General features: G+C 49.7%; 2 protein-coding genes across 2 annotated transcripts in view; one reads left to right on the top strand and one right to left on the bottom strand.

The window, feature by feature from the left end:
• The window catches only part of SUZ12 (SUZ12 polycomb repressive complex 2 subunit), a 34679-nt gene extending 24626 nt beyond the window's left edge, over nt 1-10053 (bottom strand). Inside the window, exon 1 of the mRNA XM_077254999.1 lies at nt 9750-10053. Coding sequence (XP_077111114.1) covers nt 9750-9921 — 172 coding nt within the window. The 5' untranslated portion in view covers nt 9922-10053. The remainder of the gene's footprint in view (nt 1-9749) is intronic.
• Nucleotides 10054-10510: 457 nt separating this feature from the next.
• LOC143766975 (uncharacterized) overlaps nt 10511-18679 on the top strand; it is a 116074-nt gene continuing 107905 nt past the window's right edge. The window contains exon 1 of the mRNA XM_077254997.1: nt 10511-10550. The gene's annotated coding sequence lies outside the window, so the exon portion shown is untranslated. The remainder of the gene's footprint in view (nt 10551-18679) is intronic.

The raw sequence follows: 18679 nt of genomic DNA, 5'->3' as shown, positions 1-18679 counted from the left end.
TTGGAATTAGAGTTAGGGTTGGAATTAGGGCTAGGGTTTGAAATAGGGTTAAGAATAGGCTTGTGGTTAGGGTTACGGATAGGGTTAGGGGTGTGTTGGGGTTACAGTTGTGGTTAGGGTTGGGATTAGGGTTACGGTTGGGATTAGGGTTAGGATTAGGGTTGGAATTAGGGTTACGGTTGTGTTGCGGTTAGGGTTATGGTTAGGGGTGTGTTGGGGTTAGGGTTGTGATTAGGGTTATGGCTACAGTTGGGATTAGGATTAGGGGTGTGTTGGGGTTAGTGTTGAAGTTAGAATTGAGGGGTTTCCACTGTTTAGGCACATCAGGGGTCTCCAAACGCAACATGGCGCCACCATTGATTCCAGCCAATCTTGCGTTCAAAAAGTCAAATGGTGCTCCCGCCCTTCCAAGCCCCGACGTGCGCCCAAACAGTGGTTTACCCCCACATTTGGGGTACCAGCGTACTCAGGACAAACTGGGCAACAACTGTTGGGGTCCAATTTCTCCTGTTACCCTTGCAAAAATAAAAAATTACTTGCTAAAACATAATTTTTGAGGAAAGAACAATTATTTTTTTATTTTCACGGCTCTGCGTTATAAACTTCTGTGAAGCACTTGGGGGTTGAAAGTGCTCACCACACATCTAGATAAGTTCCTTCGGGGGTCTAGTTTCCAAAATGGGGTCACTTGTGGGGTGTTTCTACTGTTTAGGCACATCAGGGGCTCTGCAAATGCAATGTGACGCCCGCAGACCATTCCATCAAAGTCTGCATTTCAAATGTCACTACTTCCCTTCCGAGCCCTGACGTGCGCCCAAACAGTGGTTTACCCCCACATATGGGGTATGAGCGTACTCACAACAAACTGGGCAACAAATATTGGGGTCCAAATTCTCCTGTTACCCTTGTGAAAATAAAAAATTGCTTGCTAAAACATCTTTTTTGAGGAAAGAAAAATGATTTTTTATTTTCACGGCTCTGCGTTGTAAACTTCTGTGAAGCACTTGGGGGTTGAACGTGCTCACCACACATCTAGATAAGTTCCTTGGGGGGTCTAGTTTCCAAAATGGGGTCACTTGTGGGGGGTTTCTACTGTTTAGGCACATCAGGGGCTCTGCAAATGCAATGTGACGCCCGCAGACCATTCCATCAAAGTCTGCATTTCAAATGTCACTACTTCCCTTCCGAGCCCTGACGTGCGCCCAAACAGTGGTTTACCCCCACATATGGGGTATGAGCGTACTCACAACAAACTGGGCAACAAATATTGGGGTCCAAATTCTCCTGTTACCCCTGTGAAAATAAAAAATTGCTTGCTAAAACATCTTTTTTGAGGAAAGAAAAATGATTTTTTATTTTCACGGCTCTGCGTTGTAAACTTCTGTGAAGCACTTGGGGGTTCAAAGTGCTCACCACACATCTAGATAAGTTCCTTGGGGGGTCTAGTTTCCAAAATGGGGTCACTTGTGGGGAGTTCCTACTGTTTAGGCACATCAGGGGCTCTGCAAACGCAACCTGATGCCCGCAGAGCATTCCATCAAAGTATGCATTTCAAAACGTCACTACTTCCCTTCCGAACCCCGACGTGTGCCAAAACAGTGGTTTACCCCCACATATGGGGTATCAGCGTACTCAGGAGAAACTGGACAACAACTTTTGGGGTCCAATTTCTCCTGTTACTCTTGCAAAAATAAAAAAATTCTGGGCTAAAAAAATATTTTTGAGGAAAGGAAACACATTTTTTATTTTCACGGCTCTGCGTTATAAACTTCTGTGAAGCACTTGGGGGTTCAAAGTGCTCACCACACATCTAGATTAGTTCCTTGGGAGGTCTAGTTTCCAAAATGGGGTCACTTGTGCGGGAGCTCCAATGTTTAGGCACACAGGGGCTCTCCAAACGCGACATGGTGTCCGCTAATGATTGGAGCTAATTTTCCATTCAAAAAGCCAAATGGCGTGCCTTCCCTTCCGAGCCCTGCCGTGCGCCCAAACAGTGGTTTACCCCCACATATGGGGTATCATCGTACTCAGGACAAACTGGACAACAACATTTGGGATCCAATTTCTCCTATTACCCTTGGGAAAATAAAAAATTCTGGGCTAAAAATCATTTTTGAGGAAAGAAAAATTATTTTTTTATTTTCACGGCTCTGCGTTATAAACTTCTGTGAAGCACCTGGGGGTTATAAGTGCTCACTATGCATCTAGATAAGTTCCTTGGGGGGTCTAGTTTCCAAAATGGGGTCACTTGTAGGGGAGCTCCAATGTTTAGGCACACAGGGGCTCTCCAAACGCGACATGGTGTCCGCTAACGATTGGAGCTAATTTTCCATTCAAAAAGTCAAATGGCACGCCTCCCCTTCCGGGCCTTGCACCCAAACAGTGGTTTACCCCCACATATGAGGTATCGGCATACTCAGGAGAAATTGCCCAACAAATTTTAGGATCCATTTTATCCTGTTGCCCATGTGAAAATGAAAGAATTGAGGCTAAAAGAAATTTTGTGTGAAAAAAAAGTCCTTTTTCATTTTTGCGGATCAATTTGTGAAGCACCTGGGGGTTTAAAGTGCTCACTATGCCTCTAGATGAGTTCCTTGGGGGGTCTAGTTTCCAAAATGGGGTCACTTGTGGGGGAGCTCCAATGTTTAGGCACACAGGGGCTTTCCAAACGCGACATGGTGTCCGCTAACGATGGAGATAATTTTTCATTCAAAAAGTCAAATGGCGCTCCTTCCCTTCCGAGCCTTACCATGTGCCCAAACAGTGGTTTACCCCCACATGTGAGGTATTGGTGTACTCAGGAGAAATTGCCCAACAAAATTTAGGATCCATTTTATCCTGTTGCCCATGTGAAAATGAAAAAATTGAGGCAAAAATAATTTTTTTGTGAAAAAAAAAGTACTTTTTCATTTTTACGGATCAATTTGTGAAGCACCTGGGGGTTTAAAGTGCTCACTATGCTTCTAGATAAGTTCCTTGGGGGGTCTAGTTTCCAAAATGGGGTCACTTGTGGGGGAGCTCCAATGTTTAGGCACACGGGGGCTCTCCAAACGTGACATGGTGTCCGCTAAAGATTGGAGCCAATTTTTCATTCAAAAAGTCAAATGGCGCTCCTTCCCTTCCGAGCCCTGCCGTGCGCCCAAACAGTGGTTTACCCCCACATATGAGGTATCAGCGTACTCAGGACAAATTGGACAACAACGTCCGTGGTCCAGTTTCTCCTTTTACCACTGGGAAAATAAAAAAATTGTTGCTAAAAGATCATTTTTGTGACTAAAAAGTTAAATGTTCATTTTTTACTTCCATGTTGCTTCTGCTGCTGTGAAACACCTGAAGGGTTAATAAACTTCTTGAATGTGGTTTTGAGCACCTTGAGGGGTGCAGTTTTTAGAATGGTGTCACTTTTGGGTATTTTCAGCCATATAGAACCCTCAAAATGACTTCAAATGTGAGGTGGTCCGTAAAAAAAATGGTTTTGTACATTTTGTTGTAAAAATGAGAAATCACTGGTCAAATTTTAACCCTTATAACTTCCTAGCAAAAAAAAAAATTGTTTCCAAAATTGTGCTGATGTAAAGTAGACATGTGGGAAACGTTATTTATTAACTATTTTGTGTCACATAACTCTCTGGTTTAACAGAATAAAAATTCAAAATGTGAAAATTGCGAAATTTTCAAATTTTTTGCCAAATTTCCGTTTTTTTCAAAAATAAACTCAGAAATTATCGACCTAAATTTACCACTAACATGAAGCCCAATATGTCACGAAAAAACAATCTCAGAATCGCTAGGATCCGTTGAAGCGTTCCTGAGTTATTACCTCATAAAGGGACACTGGTCAGAATTTCAAAAAACGGCAAGGTCATTAAGGCCAAAATAGGCTGGGTCATGAAGGGGTTAAATATGAGTGTCTGAGCAAACGCTCTGAAGACTTATGGCCAGGTGATATTTCAGGATTTTTTTTTTAAATTAAATTTGCAAAAATTTCTACATTTCTGGTGTAATTTTCAGTCAAGAGATGAAGTGCAGAGTGCACAGTAATGAGAAAATAATGGACTTTACTGAATTTACCAAATGGCTGCAATGTGAAAAATATAAAGGGGCCTGAAAACTACCTGTACACACACTATCGATACACCCCCTCACCTGTACACACACTATCGATACACCCCCTCACCTGTACACACACTATCGATACACCCCCTCACCTGTACACACACACACACTAGAGATACACCCCCTCACCTGTACACACACACACACACACACACTAGAGATACACCCCCTCACCTGTACACACACACACACACACTAGAGATACACCCCCTCACCTGTACACACACACACACTAGAGATACACCCCCTCACCTGTACACACACACACACTAGAGATACACCCCCTCACCTGTACACACACACACACACTAGAGATACACCCCCTCACCTGTACACACACACACACTAGAGATACACCCCCTCACCTGTACACACACACACACTAGAGATACACCCCCTCACCTGTACACACACACACACTAGAGATACACCCCCTCACCTGTACACACACACACACTAGAGATACACCCCCTCACCTGTACACACACACACACTAGAGATACACCCCCTCACCTGTACACACACACACACTAGAGATACACCCCCTCACCTGTACACACACACACACACTAGAGATACACCCCCTCACCTGTACACACACACACACTAGAGATACACCCCCTCACCTGTACACACACACACACTATAGATACACCCCCTCACCTGTACACACACACACACTATAGATACACCCCCTCACCTGTACACACACACTATAGATACACCCCCTCACCTGTACACACACACACACTATAGATACACCCCCTCACCTGTACACACACACACACTATAGATACACCCCCTCACCTGTACACACACACACACTATAGATACACCCCCTCACCTGTACACACACACACTATAGATACACCCCCTCACCTGTACACACACACACACTATAGATACACCCCCTCACCTGTACACACACACACTATAGATACACCCCCTCACCTGTACACACACTAGATACACCCCCTCACCTGTACACACACTAGATACACCCCCTCACCTGTACACACACTAGATACACCCCCTCACCTGTACACACACTATAGATACACCCCCTCACCTGTACACACACTATAGATACACCCCCTCACCTGTACACACACACTATCGATACACCCCCTCACCTGTACACACACACTATAGATACACCCCCTCACCTGTACACACACTAGATACACCCCCTCACCTGTACACACACTATAGATACACCCCCTCACCTGTACACACACACACACACACACACTATAGATACACCCCCTCACCTGTACACACACACACACACTATAGATACACCCCCTCACCTGTACACACACACACACTATAGATACACCCCCTCACCTGTACACACACAGTATAGATACACCCCCTCACCTGTACACACACACTATAGATACACCCCCTCACCTGTACACACACACACACTATAGATACACCTCCTCACCTGTACACACACACTATAGATACACCCCCTCACCTGTACACACACACACACTATAGATACACCCCCTCACCTGTACACACACACACTATAGATACACCCCCTCACCTGTACACACACACACACTATAGATACACCCCCTCACCTGTACACACACACACACACACTATAGATACACCCCCTCACCTGTACACACACACACACACTAGAGATACACCCCCTCACCTGTACACACACACACTAGAGATACACCCCCTCACCTGTACACACACACACACACGAGATACACCCCCTCACCTGTACACACACACACACACTAGAGATACACCCCCTCACCTGTACACACACACACACACTAGAGATACACCCCCTCACCTGTACACACACACACTAGAGATACACCCCCTCACCTGTACACACACACACACACACTAGAGATACACCCCCTCACCTGTACACACACACACTAGAGATACACCCCCTCACCTGTACACACACACACACACACACTAGAGATACACCCCCTCACCTGTACACACACACACACACACACACTAGAGATACACCCCCTCACCTGTACACACACACACACACACACACACACACTAGATACACCCCCTCACCTGTACACACACACACACTAGAGATACACCCCCTCACCTGTACACACACACACGAGATACACCCCCTCACCTGTACACACACACACACTATAGATACACCCCCTCACCTGTACACACACTAGATACACCCCCTCACCTGTACACACACTAGATACACCCCCTCACCTGTACACACTATAGATACACCCCCTCACCTGTACACACACACACACACACTATAGATACACCCCCTCACCTGTACACACACACACACACACACACTATAGATACACCCCCTCACCTGTACACACACACACACTATAGATACACCCCCTCACCTGTACACACACTAGATACACCCCCTCACCTGTACACACACTAGATACACCCCCTCACCTGTACACACTATAGATACACCCCCTCACCTGTACACACACTAGATACACCCCCTCACCTGTACACACACTATAGATACACCCCCTCACCTGTACACACACTAGATACACCCCCTCACCTGTACACACACTATAGATACACCCCCTCACCTGTACACACACACTATCGATACACCCCCTCACCTGTACACACACACTATAGATACACCCCCTCACCTGTACACACACTAGATACACCCCCTCACCTGTACACACACTATAGATACACCCCCTCACCTGTACACACTAGATACACCTCACCTGTACACATTATATATTACCTCACATATATATATACACCTCACCTGTACACATTATATATTACCTCACATATATATATACACCTCACCTGTACACATTATATATTACCTCACATATATATATACACCTCACCTGTACACATTATATATTACCTCACATATATATATACACCTCACCTGTACACATTATATATTACCTCACATATATATACACCTCACCTGTACACATTATATATTACCTCACATATATATATACCTCACCTGTACACATTATATATTACCTCACATATATATACACCTCACCTGTACACATTATATATTACCTCACATATATATATATACACACCTCACCTGTACACATTATATATTACCTCACATATATATACACCTCACCTGTACACATTATATATTACCTCACATATATATACACCTCACCTGTACACATTATATATTACCTCACATATATATACACCTCACCTGTACACATTATATATTACCTCACATATATATACACCTCACCTGTACACATTATATATTACCTCACATATATATACACCTCACCTGTACACATTATATATTACCTCACATATATATATACACCTCACCTGTACACATTATATATTACCTCACATATATATATACACCTCACCTGTACACATTATATATTACCTCACATATATATACACCTCACCTGTACACATTATATATTACCTCACATATATATATACACCTCACCTGTACACATTATATATTACCTCACATATATATATACACCTCACCTGTACACACATTATATATTACCTCACATATATATACCTCACCTGTACACATTATATATTACCTCACATATACATATATATATACACCTCACCTGTACACATTATATATTACCTCACATATATATATATATATATATATACACACCTCACCTGTACACATTATATATTACCTCACATATATATATATATACACCTCACCTGTACACATTATATATTACCTCACATATATATACCTCACCTGTACACATTATATATTACCTCACATATATATATACACACACCTCACCTGTACACATTATATATTACCTCACATATATATACCTCACCTGTACACATTATATATTACCTCACATATATATATACACCTCACCTGTACACATTATATATTACCTCACATATATATATACACCTCACCTGTACACATTATATATTACCTCACATATATATACACCTCACCTGTACACATTATATATTACCTCATATATATATATACACCTCACCTGTACACATTATATATTACCTCACATATATATACACCTCACCTGTACACATTATATATTACCTCACATATATATACACCTCACCTGTACACATTATATATTACCTCACATATATATACACCTCACCTGTACACATTATATATTACCTCACATATATATACACCTCACCTGTACACATTATATATTACCTCACATATATATACACCTCACCTGTACACATTATATATTACCTCACATATATATACACCTCACCTGTACACATTATATATTACCTCACATATATACACCTCACCTGTACACATTATATATTACCTCACATATATATACACCTCACCTGTACACATTATATATTACCTCACATATATATACACCTCACCTGTACACATTATATATTACCTCACATATATATACACCTCACCTGTACACATTATATATTACCTCACATATATATATATATACACCTCACCTGTACACATTATATATTACCTCACATATATACACCTCACCTGTACACATTATATATTACCTCACATATATATACACCTCACCTGTGTAATATGAGGTAATATGAGTAGTAATATGAGGTAATGAGCGGTAATATGAGGTAATGAGCGGTAATATGAGGTAATGAGCGGTAATATGAGGTAATGAGCGGTAATATGAGGTAATGAGCGGTAATATGAGGTAATGAGCGGTAATATGAGGTAATGAGCGGTAATATGAGGTAATGAGCGGTAATATGAGGTAATGAGCGGTAATATGAGGTAATGAGCGGTAATATGAGGTAATGAGCGGTAATATGAGGTAATGAGCGGTAATATGAGGTAATGAGCGGTAATATGAGGTAATGAGCGGTAATATGAGGTAATGAGCGGTAATATGAGGTAATGAGCGGTAATATGAGGTAATGAGCGGTAATATGAGGTAATGAGCGGTAATATGAGGTAATGAGCGGTAATATGAGGTAATGAGCGGTAATATGAGGTAATGAGCGGTAATATGAGGTAATGAGCGGTAATATGAGGTAATGAGCGGTAATATGAGGTAATGAGCGGTAATATGAGGTAATGAGCGGTAATATGAGGTAATGAGCGGTAATATGAGGTAATGAGCGGTAATATGAGGTAATGAGCGGTAATATGAGGTAATGAGCGGTAATATGAGGTAATGAGCGGTAATATGAGGTAATGAGCGGTAATATGAGGTAATGAGCGGTAATGTGAGGTAATGAGCGGTAATGTGAGGTAATGAGCGGTAATGTGAGGTAATGAGCGGTAATGTGAGGTAATATGAGTAGTAATATGAGGTAATGAGCAGTAACATGAGCGGTAATGTGAGGTAATGAGCGGTAATATGAGGTAATGAGCGGTAATATGAGGTAATGAGCAGTAATATGAGGTAACATGTGAGGTAACATGAGCGGTAATGTGAGGTAATGAGCAGTAATATGAGGTAACATGAGCGGTAATGTGAGGTAATGAGCGGTAATATGAGGTAACATGTGAGGTAATCAGCGGTAATGTGAAGTACTGAGGTAACATGAGCGGTACTGTGAGGTACTGAGGCACTGGTCACACACGAGCCGCCTCTCGCACACGCGGCCGTACTCACTCTCGAAGGCCTGCAGGAAGAGTTCGTGGTCGGCCTGGATCTGCTCCATCTTGGGTCTCTTCACCGGGGGCATGGCCGCCGCTCCGCCGCCAGCAGCAGCAGCAGCGCCGGAAGAGGAGGGGGCGCAGAGTCCGGCCGGGCCGGAGCTGGCGCCGTGCTTCTGGGGAGCCATGGGGCCTCAGCGCCGGGGCAGCAGCGGCATCAGCGGAGTCCTGAGTCCCGGAGCCCGGTAATCCCTCGCTCTCCCCTCACACACTACAGCCCCGCCCACTGTCCGCATTGGTCGCCCGGCTCCCGGCTCTCAGCTCTCATTGGTTCAGTGAAACGTCACTCATCCGTCCAGTGACGTCACCCCGGCGACCGAACTCCTCTTCGAATAGAAATCGCGGGAAGATACCGCGCTGCATTATGGGAAACGGGCGGGGCTTAGCACTGACGTAACCGCTCACTGGGCGTCACTCCTTTCCTCCAGCCCGCCCCCTTCTCACCATTAGAGGCTGTAGGATCCCGGAACTGCTGTGTGAGGAGAGGGGATACACTGCGCAGGCGCACAGGACACTGAGCGCGGCACAGAGTGGATCCCTAGTAAATATTGAGGTCACACTGTGTGATCGCGTGTTTGTGCCGATGTCATTCATCCGAAACACCGCCCACCTAGGACTAAAGCCACACCCACTTGCTAGTAACCAATCAACTGGATGAGTGGGTGGAGTTTTTCTGTAGTGGGCGGGGTTATACCTGCTGAACGTCGGGATTTTTTTATGCACAGTGAGCTCCTGTCACTGAGCGGCAGCTGAGGCGGTGAGTGACCGTGCGGGGGTCACTGTACGGGGGGCGCCGGGTGTGCGGGGGGCGCCGGGTGTCACTGTACGGGGGGCGCCGGGTGTACGGGGGGCGCCGGGTGTCACTGTGCGGGGGTCGCCGGGTGTGCGGGGTCACTGTGCGGGGGTCGCCGGGTGTGCGGGGTCACTGTACGGGGGGCGCCGGGTGTGCGGGGGTCACTGTGCGGGTGACGCCGGGTGTGCGGGGGTCGCCGGGTGTCACTGTACGGGGGGCGCCGGGTGTGCGGGGGTCGCCGGGTGTCACTGTACGGGGGGCGCCGGGTGTGCGGGGGTCACTGTACTTGGGGCGCCGGGTGTGCGGGGGTCGCCGGGTGTCACTGTAGGGGGGGCGCCGGGTGTGCGGGGTCACTGTACGGGGGTCGCCGGGTGTGCGGGGTCACTGTACGGGGGTCGCCGGGTGTGCGGGGGGCGCCGGGTGTCACTGTACGGGGGGCGCCGGGTGTACGGGGGGCGCCGGGTGTCACTGTGCGGGGGTCGCCGGGTGTGCGGGGTCACTGTGCGGGGGTCGCCGGGTGTGCGGGGTCACTGTACGGGGGGCGCCGGGTGTGCGGGGGTCACTGTGCGGGTGACGCCGGGTGTGCGGGGGTCGCCGGGTGTCACTGTACGGGGGGCGCCGGGTGTGCGGGGGTCGCCGGGTGTCACTGTACGGGGGGCGCCGGGTGTGCGGGGGTCACTGTACTTGGGGCGCCGGGTGTGCGGGGGTCGCCGGGTGTCACTGTAGGGGGGGCGCCGGGTGTGCGGGGTCACTGTACGGGGGTCGCCGGGTGTGCGGGGTCACTGTACGGGGGTCGCCGGGTGTGCGGGGGGCGCCGGGTGTCACTGTACGGGGGTCGCCGGGTGTGCGGGGGGTCACTGTACGGGGGTCGCCGGGTGTGCGGGGGGCGCCGGGTGTCACTGTAGGGGGGGGCGCCGGGTGTCACTGTGCGGGGGTCGCCGGGTGTGCGGGGGGTCACTGTACTTGGGGCGCCGGGTGTGCGGGGGTCGCCGGGTGTCACTGTAGGGGGGGCGCCGGGTGTGCGGGGTCACTGTACGGGGGTCGCCGGGTGTGCGGGGTCACTGTACGGGGGTCGCCGGGTGTGCGGGGGGCGCCGGGTGTCACTGTAGGGGGGGCGCCGGGTGTCACTGTGCGGGGGTCGCCGGGTGTGCGGGGGGTCACTGTACTTGGGGCGCCGGGTGTGCGGGGGGCGCCGGGTGTGCGGGGGGCGCCGGGTGTGCGGGGGGCGCCGGGTGTCACTGTGCGGGGGTGTAAAATCCAATAATAATATATAATCACTTACATATGGATAATTACATGAAATCAAATAAAGAACCAAGGGTATAGGGAAAGTGTATGATACAGTTTCTGAAGGTCTTGTCATTGACCATCTGTCCTCTGCATGTCAAAAGCTAGAGGGTGTTTGTGAAGCCCAACCTATATTTGGATGTCTAGCGTTATTTCTAGCCGGTAAACAAGTGTAACTAAGCAACCTAACATGAGGTAATGCATAGGATCATCTACTTTTATGGTATAGACCATTGGCATGGAACTGGGTTACCTTATATGGATATTATGAAAGCCTATGGGACGGATTTGTATATAAACCGTCTCTTCTCAGCATATGGTGGAGTCCTCATACCTTGAGCCTCTCTACATGGACGAACACATCACACAAGACCATATGTAAGATCTCTGCTTGCTTCCATTTTCTTTTTAACCTAATACTTGAATTTGTGTGCAATGAACTTATAATTTACTTTTTCTTCATTTTTGTAATCACTCTTTTTGAATGGACATTAAATGAGTTCTGTTTTATCCAAACAATTCTATTTTTACTTTTCTTCCCAATCCTCACTAAGATACATTTTTTTCTAACAGGGGGTCACTGTACGGGGGTCGCCGGGTGTGCGGGGGTCGCCGGGTGTCACTGTGCGGGGGTCGCCGGGTGTGCGGGGTCACTGTACGGAGGGCGCCGGGTGTGCGGGGGACGCCGGGTGTCACTGTACGGGGGGCGCCGGGTGTGCGGGGGGCGCCGGGTGTGCAGGGGTCACTGTACGGGGGGCGCCGGGTGTACGGGGGGCGCCGGGTGTGCGGGGGTCACTGTACGGGGGGCGCCGGGTGTACGGGGGGCGCCGGGTGTGCGGGGGTCACTGTACTTGGGGCGCCGGGTGTGCGGGGGTCACTGTACGGAGGTCGCCGGGTGTGCGGGGGTCGCCGGGTGTCACTGTGCGGGGGTCGCTGGGTGTGCGGGGGTCGCCGGGTGTCACTGTACGGGGGGCGCCGGGTGTGCGGGGGGTGCCGGGTGTGCGGGGGTCACTGTACGGGGGGCGCCGGGTGTGCGGGGGTCACTGTACGGGGGGCGCCAGGTGTGCGGGGGGCGCCGGGTGTGTGGGGGTCACTGTGCGGGGGGCGCCGGGTGTGCGGGGGTCACTGTACGGGGGGCGCCGGGTGTGCGTGGGGGACACTGTACGGGGGGCGCCGGGTGTGCGGGGGTCACTGTGCGGGGGGCGCCGGGTGTGCGGGGGTCACTGTACGGGGGGCGCCGGGTGTGCGGGGGGCGCCGGGTGTGCGGGGGTCACTGTACGGGGGGCGCCGGGTGTGCGGGGGTCACTGTATGGGGGGCGCCGGGTGTGCGGGGGTCACTGTGCGGGGGGCGCCGGGTGTGCGGGGGTCACTGTACGGGTGACGCCGGGTGTGCGGGGGTCACTGTACGGGTGACGCCGGGTGTGCGGGGGTCACTGTGCGGGGGGCGCCGGGTGTGCGGGGGTCACTGTACGGGGGGCGCCGGGTGTGCGGGGGTCACTGTACGGGGGGCGCCGGGTGTGCGTGGGGGACACTGTACGGGGGGCACCGGGTGTGCGGGGGGCGCCGGGTGTGCGGGGGTCACTGTACGGGGGGCGCCGGGTGTGCGTGGGGGACACTGTACGGGGGGCGCCGGGTGTGCGGGGGTCACTGTGCGGGGGGCGCCGGGTGTGCGGGGGTCACTGTACGGGGGGCGCCGGGTGTGCGGGGGGCGCCGGGTGTGCGGGGGTCACTGTACGGGGGGCGCCGGGTGTGCGGGGGTCACTGTACGGGGGGCGCCGGGTGTGCGGGGGTCACTGTATGGGGGGCGCCGGGTGTGCGGGGGTCACTGTGCGGGGGGCACCGGGTGTGCGGGGGTCACTGTACGGGTGACGCCGGGTGTGCGGGGGTCACTGTACGGGTGACGCCGGGTGTGCGGGGGTCACTGTGCGGGGGGCGCCGGGTGTGCGGGGGTCACTGTACGGGGGGCGCCGGGTGTGCGGGGTCACTGTACGGGGGGCGCCGGGTGTGCGGGGGTCACTGTATGGGGGGCGCCGGGTGTGCGGGGGTCACTGTGCGGGGGGCACCGGGTGTGCGGGGTCACTGTGCGGGGTGTGCGGGGGTCACTGTACGGGGGGCGCCGGGTGTGCTGGGGTCACTGTGCGGGTGACGCCGGGTGTGCGGGGGTCAGTGTGCGGGGGGCGCCGGGTGTGCGGGGGTCACTGTACGGGGGGCGCCGGGTGTGCGGGGGTCACTGTGCGGGGGGTGTGCGGGGGTCACTGTGCGGGGGGCGCCGGGTGTGCGGGGGGTCACTGTGCGGGTGACGCCGGGTGTGCGGGGGGTCACTGTGCGGGGGTCACTGTACGGGTGACGCCGGGTGTGCGGGGGTCACTGTACGGGTGACGCCGGGTGTGCGGGGGTCACTGTACGGGTGACGCCGGGTGTGCGGGGGGCGCCGGGTGTGCGGGGGTCACTGTGCGGGTGACGCCGGGTGTGCGGGGGTCAGTGTGCGGGGGGCGCCGGGTGTGCGGGGGTCACTGTACGGGGGGCGCCGGGTGTGCGGGGGTCACTGTGCGGGGGGTGCCGGGTGTGCGGGGGTCACTGTGCGGGGGGCGCCGGGTGTGCGGGGGGTCACTGTGCGGGTGACGCCGGGTGTGCGGGGGGTCACTGTACGGGTGACGCCGGGTGTGCGGGGGTCACTGTACGGGTGACGCCGGGTGTGCGGGGGTCACTGTACGGGTGACGCCGGGTTTGCGGGGGGCGCCGGGTGTGCGGGGGTCACTGTGCGGGTGACGCCGGGTGTGTTCTACGCTCATGTCGCCCATTTATGTTCTCAGGACTCTTCATTTTTCGTGTTGTTCCCTCTATATTATTCAGTTGGGGAAAATCCGGAAAAAAACGTGAAATCCGCTAGAACACCATTCCTGACGTGTGCACATAGCCTTAGGCTATGTGCACACGCTGCGGTTTTTGCTGTGGATCCGCAGCGGTTTTCCATGCGGTGTACAGTACCATGTTACCGTATGGAAAACCAAAACTGCTGTGCCCACGATGCAGAAAAAGCACCAACATTGGTTTTCAACATGCACCAATAGGAAAGTGCTGATGAAACCCGCAGAAGAAACCGCAGGAAAATCCGCAGTGAAAACCGCAGTGGTTTTGCACTGCGGATTTTCCAATTCCGCAGCGGACAAAAACGCAGCAGATTCTGCAGTGTGTGCACGGGGCCTTAAAGGAAAATGTCATAATATTTTCATTGAAAAAAGTAGTGGTTCATTGGATTATCCACAGGAACCCCACATTGCAGCACAACATACACTCGGTGAAGTAGTTCCAAACAGATTGTCCATTTGTTTCTATCAACGTTTGTTCCCCAACTTTCCTGAGATTCTGAATGGTAAATGGCGTCTGTCATGGAGGATGGTAGACGTCTCCACCAGCACATGGCAACCAGCTGTCCATTCCGTCTGTCCCTGTGATGGAGGATGGTAGAAATCTTCATAAGACCAGCGACCAGCTGTCCATTCTGTCTGTCCGTAGAGTGACGGTGACAGCAGGAGGCCGCAGTGCCCGCTCCCCCCGAGCCGTGATTATATATATATATGACCCCCACAGTGCCCGCTCCCCCTGAGCCATGGATATATATATATATATATATATGACCCCCGCAGTGCCCGCTCCCCCCGAGCCATGGAGATATATATACAGTCATGGCCAAAAGTATTGACACCCCTGCAATTCTGTCAGATAATACTCAGTTTCTTCCTGAAAATGATTGCAAACACAAATTCTTTGTTATTATTATCTTCATTTAATTTGTCTTAAATGAAAAAACACAAAAAGAATTGTCCTAAAGCCAAATTGGATATAATTCCACACCAAACATAAAAAAGGGGGTGGACAAAAGTATTGGCACTGTTCGAAAAATCATGTGATGCTTCTCTAATTTGTGTAATTAACAGCCCCTGTAACTTCCCTGTGGCACCTAACAGGTGTTGGCAATAACTAAATCACACTTGCAGCCAGTTGACATGGATTAACGTTGACCCAACCTCTGTCCTGTGTCCTTGTGTGTACCATATTGAGCATGGAGAAAAGAAAGAAGAACAAAGAACTGTCTGAGGACTGGAGAAACCAAATTGTGAGGAAGCATGAGCAATCTCAAGGCTACAAGTCCATCTCCAAAGACCTGAATGTTCCTGTGTCTACCGTGCGCAGTGTCATCAAGAAGTTTAAAGCCCATGGCACTGTGGCTAACCTCCCTAGATGTGGACGGAAAAGAAAAATTGACAAGAGATTTCAACGCAAGATTGTGCGGATGTTGGATAAAGAACCTCGACTAACATCCAAACAAGTTCAAGCTGCCCTGCAGTCCGAGGGTACAACAGTGTCAACCCGTACTATCCGTCGGCATCTGAATGAAAAGGGACTGTATGGTAGGAGACCCAGGAAGACCCCTCTTACCCCGAGACATAAAAAAGCCAGGCTGGAGTTTGCCACAACTTACCTGAAAAAGCCTAAAACGTTTTGGAAGAATGTTCTTTGGTCAGATGAGACAAAAGTAGAGCTTTTTGGGCAAAGGCATCAACATAGAGTTTATAGGAGAAAAAAAGAGGCATTCAAAGAAAAGAACACGGTCCCTACAGTCAAACATGGCGGAGGTTCCCTGATGTTTTGAGGTTGCTTTGCTGCCTCTGGCACTGGACTGCTTGACCGAGTGCATGGCATTATGAAGTCTGAAGACTACCAACAAATTTTGCAGCATAATGTAGGGCCCAGTGTGAGAAAGCTGGGTCTCCCTCAGAGGTCATGGGTCTTCCAGCAGGACAATGACCCAAAACACACTTCAAAAAGCACTAGAAAATGGTTTGAGTGAAAGCACTGGAGACTTCTAAGGTGGCCAGCAATGAGTCTAGACCTGAATCCTATAGAACACCTGTGGAGAGATCTAAAAATGGCAGTTTGGAGAAGGCGCCCTTCAAATATCAGGGACCTGGAGCAGTTTGCCAAAGAAGAATGGTCTAAAATTCCAGCAGAGCATTGTAAGAAACTCATTGATGGTTACCGGAAGCGGTTGGTCGCAGTTATTTTGGCTAAAGGTTGTGCAACCAAGTATTAGGCTGAGGGTGCCAATACTTTTGTCTGGCCCATTTTTGGAGTTTTGTGTGAAATGATCAATGTTTTGCTTTTTTCTTCATTCTCTTTTATGTTTTTTCATTTAAGACAAATTAAATAAAGATAATAATACTGAAGAATTTGTGTTTGCAATCATTTTCAGGAAGAAACTGAGTATTAACTGACAGAATTGCAGGGGTGTCAATACTTTTGGCCATGACTGTATATATGTCCCCTACAGTGCCCGCTCCCCCCGAGCCGTGGATATACACTCACTGGCCACTTTATTAGGTACACCATGCTAGTAACGGGTTGGACCCCCTTTTGCCTTCAGAACTGCCTCAATTCTTCGTGGCATAGATTCAACAAGGTGCTGGAAGCATTCCTCAGAGATTTTGGTCCATATTGACATGATGGCATCACACAGTTGCCGCAGATTTGTCGGCTGCACATCCCTGATGCGAATCTCCCGTTCCACCACATCCCAAAGATTTCATGTTGTTTACGCCAAATTCTGACCCTACCATCCGAATGTCGCAGCAGAAATCGAGACTCCTCAGACCAAGCAACGTTTTTCCAATCTTCTACTGTCCAATTTCGATGAGCTTGTGCAAATTGTAGCCTCAGTTTCCTGTTCTTAGCTGAAAGGAGTGGTACCCGGTGTGGTCTTCTGCTGCTGTAGCCCATCTGCCTCAAAGTTCGACGCACTGTGCGTTCAGAGATGCTCTTAGGCCTACCTTGGTTGTAACGGGTGGCGATTTGAGTCACTGTTGCCTTTCTATCAGCTCGAACCAGTCTGCCCATTCTCCTCTGACCTCTGGCATCAACAAGGCATTTCCGCCCACAGAACTGCCGCTCACTGGATTTTTTTTCTTTTTCGGGCCATTCTCTGTAAACCCTAGAGATGGTTGTGCGTGAAAATCCCAGTAGATCAGCAGTTTCTGAAATACTCAGACCAGCCCTTCTGGCACCAACAACCATGCCACGTTCAAAGGCACTCAAATCACCTTTCTTCCCCATACTGATGCTCGGTTTGAACTGCAGGAGATTGTCTTGACCATGTCTACATGCCTAAATGCACTGAGTTGCCGCCATGTGATTGGCTGATTAGAAATTAAGTGTTAACAAGAAGTTGGACAGGTGTACCTAATAAAGTGGCCAGTGAGTGTATATATATATATAGTCACGGCTCGGGGGAGCGGGCACTGTGGGGGACATCTCTCTCTCTCTCTATATATACAGTCATATGAAAAAGTTTTGGCACCCCTATTAATCTTAAGCTTAATGTTTTATAAAAATTGTTTTTTTTGCAACAGCTATTTCAGTTTCATATATCTAATAACTGTTGGACACAGTAATGTTTCTGCCTTGAAATGAGGTTTATTGTACTAACAGAAAATGTGCAATCTGCATTCAAACAAAAGTTGACAGGTGCATAAGTATGGGCACCCTTATCATTTTCTTTTTTTAAACACTCCTACCTACTTTTTACTGACTTACTAAAGCACTTTTTTTGGTTTTGTAACCTCATTGAGCTTTGAACTTCATAGCTAGGTGTATGCAATCATGAGAAAAGCTACTTAAAGTGGCCACTTGCAAGTTGTTCTCCTGTTTGAATCTCCTCTGAAGAGTGGCATCATGGGCTCCTCAAAACAACTGTCAAATGATCTGAAAACAAAGATTATTCAACAGAGTTGTTCAGGGGAAGGATACAA

The sequence above is a fragment of the Ranitomeya variabilis genome, chromosome 4, assembly GCF_051348905.1.
Source record: "Ranitomeya variabilis isolate aRanVar5 chromosome 4, aRanVar5.hap1, whole genome shotgun sequence".
NCBI classification, from domain to species: domain Eukaryota; kingdom Metazoa; phylum Chordata; class Amphibia; order Anura; family Dendrobatidae; genus Ranitomeya; species Ranitomeya variabilis.
The sequence above is the reverse complement of the archived record's forward strand: the minus strand, read 5'-3'. Positions and strand labels throughout refer to the sequence as shown.